Source organism: Nanorana parkeri, unplaced genomic scaffold (assembly GCF_000935625.1).
Source record: "Nanorana parkeri isolate BGI_ZX_2015 unplaced genomic scaffold, ASM93562v1 scaffold7, whole genome shotgun sequence".
In the NCBI taxonomy this organism is placed as follows: domain Eukaryota; kingdom Metazoa; phylum Chordata; class Amphibia; order Anura; family Dicroglossidae; genus Nanorana; species Nanorana parkeri.
In genome coordinates, this window is record NW_017306275.1 from 1,316,948 (window position 1) to 1,320,940 (window position 3,993).

General features: G+C 41.7%; 1 protein-coding gene across 1 annotated transcript in view; it reads right to left on the reverse strand.

Annotated features, from left to right (window-relative positions):
- Positions 1-318: 318 nt before the first annotated feature.
- The window catches only part of LPIN2 (lipin 2), a 49,976-nt gene continuing 46,301 nt past the window's right edge, over positions 319-3,993 (reverse strand). The window contains exons 18-19 of the mRNA XM_018553893.1: positions 950-1,053; positions 319-497 (exon numbers count right to left, since the gene is read on the reverse strand). Of these exons, the coding sequence (XP_018409395.1) occupies positions 353-497; positions 950-1,053 (249 nt within the window). The 3' untranslated portion in view covers positions 319-352. The remainder of the gene's footprint in view (positions 498-949; positions 1,054-3,993) is intronic.

The window sequence follows — 3,993 nt, forward strand, 5'->3', positions numbered from 1 at the left end:
AATGGCTCTGAAGAGATACATTTCAAGAGGCACAAGAAGATATGAAAAAAGAAATTACACATCCTGAACCATTGGATATTTGTTGAGAACAAAATAAAATGTTTGTTTTTTTTTTCACATAACTTGCTACAATGATTTAGGATATTGTAGTAAAATAAAAAAATCGCATTTTTACATTTTCCCTGAATATATCGATAGTATACGATATCTTTACTGGCTGCAAATTACGGACTGTAAAGATGAATGGGCGAAAGACATTGGACACAATGGAAAGAAATGTTGGCTCCCAACAGCAGTAATACTCCAGGTAATCATGTCTGCTAATAGATCCAAGACACTGTGATGGGGTGATTTACGTCAAGTCTGCCATGTTCAGTTCTGCAATAGGTTCTCTCCAAAAGCAAAATGAGCTGTACTCTGGGAAAGTGAAAGCACAGTTCTGCTCCTTATCAAGCAGAGAAAAGACATGTTCCACCAGCTCACTAAGTCTGCTATACCTAGAGGAAAACAAACAAAACATAGAGTTCATCAACTGAAAAACTTCAGTTTAAATGTTCCTCAACCACCCCAAGCTAATAAAACAAATACACAGTCATGAACATACATATATTTTGGAACAGAAGGATAACATATTATTCCCATGCATATAAGCGCAGTTTGAGAAATGAACCCAGGAACACTGCAAGGCCACAGGGCTAACTAATAAGCAACCAGGTTATCTGAGAAGCAAGAATGTCTATGCTATGAGTAGACACCGTGGGGTTATCAGTGCCTGAAGTCAATAGCAGTTGTTACCCAGAATTTTTTTTTTTTTTTTTACAAGATCCATTGTTGTTTCCTTGTCATCCTTCAGCCTCTTTAGGTTTTATCATCAGAAAATTAAAGAAAATGTATCTAGGACATTCCCAAATATAACTACAGAAAAGTATTAAAACAAAGTCACACTTACGATGTCTTGTTCCCTTTTGTCCTCTCCTGTATTAATTCGCCTTTTGGGTTGACAGTAAAAATTCGACAGTCTTGTACTCCAACTTTCATATAGGCAAACACATCCTACCACAGAAGTAGAAATAGATTTACAATGGTAAATATAAGCATAATAATGAAGATATTTGCCTGCAGATTTTACTCAAAACATCTGGCATGTGCAGGTTTACTTACCTACAGGGCAAGATCGGAATCCCTACCCCTCGCGTTCACTGTGCCTCAAACCATTAAAGTGAACCTGACCTGGCCTCCAGACAGCCTAAGGTAACCACAGTGATAAAGTACAGGTCCAAAGCACCAGTGTTAATCTTCAAATCAAACTATTGTGTCCCTCTGGAACCCCTTGGATCCTAGGTCAGGGCTGTGCACTGAACCTTGACTTCTCTCAAGGTTGAGATTAAGCCTTGCCCTCTCCTAGTGCCAACACCAACCCTCAGCCACTAAAACTGTCAAATGCCAGAGTTGTAAAATGCCAGAACTGTCCCAGAACCTTCCCCATTTCTATATTTATTTTTTAAATTAAAATACACTACATAGTTTCACAAGTCCAAAGAGGGTGAATACGTATATAGGGCACTGTGAACTAGTAGCTTTGTCACATTATTACACAAACCGGCTGAGGCATTTTATGGTATGCATTTTCACAGTTTAAAATATGCGCCAACTATTCCAATGTCTCTAACGAAAACTAAATCACTTGATTTGAGTACATTTTTTAATTAAGATTCAACGTGAATGTAGCGTTGAAATTTGGTAGGACAACAGTTAGCGTGCAGTCTGAGCTGAAGGAAGGAATTTTTAAAAGCATTCAGTTCTAAACATTTCAACACAGAAGCTGAGCAATGAGCCAGAGACATGAGATCTATCCCCACGCTGTGGGCCTCAGGAAACACTGAGTCATGGGGAAATGTGGTTTGCTTGAAGATGCTGGATGACAGCACACACTTCCAGGGGGATCCCTTTGTTTGATGACCTCTGGCTTTGATCCACTTTTGTTTAAGATACAAGGAAAAAAAAAAACCCCCCACCAAATTCTCTGCCTACACTTTTTTCCTTTTAAGTATATGAAAAGTGGGGAATAAACAGTATGTATAGTAAAAGGTATGTAAGGGTTACATATTTCCACAAGTCAAAACTGAGCAATTCTGCCATGTTAACAGGACAACAGTAAACAGCATCCGACATAGAACTGAAACAATTATAAGTATTTAGGGATGCACCGATACCAATACTAGTACTCACACTCGTCCAGCTTCCTGATTGGTTAAGGAAGCTGGCTCCATGCTGATTGGCCGGAAAGCTGGCTGCCGCCTGGCCAATCAGCATGGAGCAGCTTCCCAGCCAATCAGGAAGCTCGGTGGTGTGTAATGACCCACCTCCTGATTGGCTGGGAAGCCGTCTTCCCAGCCAAACAGCATGGAGCCAGCTTCCCGGGCAATAGATAAGCCGGGCGGTGGGTAATGACACGCTGCCCGGCTTCCCTACTGCCTGGGAAGCTGGCTCCATGCTAGCGGAAGTACCAGTAATTGGTAATTGCTATTGGCGAGCACCGAAAGATAAATATCTGTACCGAAAAACCGGCATCGGTGCATCCCTATAAGTAACTGAGCAAACCTTTTTTGACTGTACTTCTCTTTTGAGTCACAAAAGTACTAATGTACTCTTGTGACCCAAAGCCAGCAGAAAGTCAGCAGAGAGTCATGCTGCAGCCCGGAAAGTTCCCGACAATGTTGTCGGGATCCACTCAGCTTCCTGATTGATAGCTGGCTCTGCCTCTAAGAGGCAGAGCCAGCTGTGCCCGCCCCTCCCTTGTCTGTCCCTCGAATGAGCTCTGGAGGAACAGACAGAGGAGGGGGAAATCCTTGTGGGGAGCGGTGACTGAGGATCACTGCTCTCTGCAGGGAGAAAGCTGTGAGATGAGTGATCAGCAGTTAAACGATCGCTCAACTCTCAGTATATAGAGCCGGCGTATGACAGCTGCAGTGTCACATGCTGGCTCTAAATACTGGGAACAGTACATTTTACTCTTCCAATACTTCTCCTTTAATGGCTAAAGTGTAGATTCATAGAAAGAAATTGTAAGCAATATTTCCTGTTCTGGGAAAAGGTCTTTAAATGGATATGGTGGTCAAAGCTCAAGCTATTTTTACAATGGCTATGGCACTGCAACAGAAGGCAATAAAGAAATTACCACAAGAAACTGTTGTTCTCCCCCACCCAAAAAAATGCCATTTTGTGCATTACATGACAAAAGGTGCTAATTACATTCACGGCTATGTATGTAAAGTCAGATTGTATCCTTCATAATTATTACGTTAACACTGCTATGTGAAATAGAGTGGCCATAGAGTCATTTTAATAAAATACTATTGCAATAAATCATGGTTGCTTTAAGACTTCAGCAAACTGAACACCTGGTCAGCACCACCCTCATTGCATGCAACTCCACACTGTGCAAACTGCTGAGCATCCAAACAGCCCACTCTCACGAGAGGAACCAGCTGCTTCCAAGTCTCCCACAATGGAATGTCAATACACCCAGTATCTAACACTGGTATGTGGCTGCTATTGACATTTAAAGCCCAACCCCAGACAGAACTTTTTTTTTTTTTTTGATAGAATGTGGAAGAGTTAGACCCCTTTAATGTCAGCATCGGTGCACAGATCCCCTGCTCACTTCTGTGACATCCATGTCAGTTCTTTACTTTTTTCCATCTTGTGATGGAGAAAAACAGAGTTTAATGGATCCATGTTAGGTTAGGAGCTTAAGGGACCACCTGCCCACAGACTAACACTGAGCTTCTGATCAGATCAGCCTGAAAAAAAAAAAAAAAAAGGAAAGGTGGCTCTGATTGGAATGGCTGTGTGAAAGGGGTCTAATAATGTCTTAGATTTTTATTCCTATTTATGTCCCTGGGGAGACCTGGTGACACAACAGGAAGTGATGGGAAACTACTCCCATGGAACAGAGAGGGGAACAACACTTTCCTGTACTTGTATCACAAG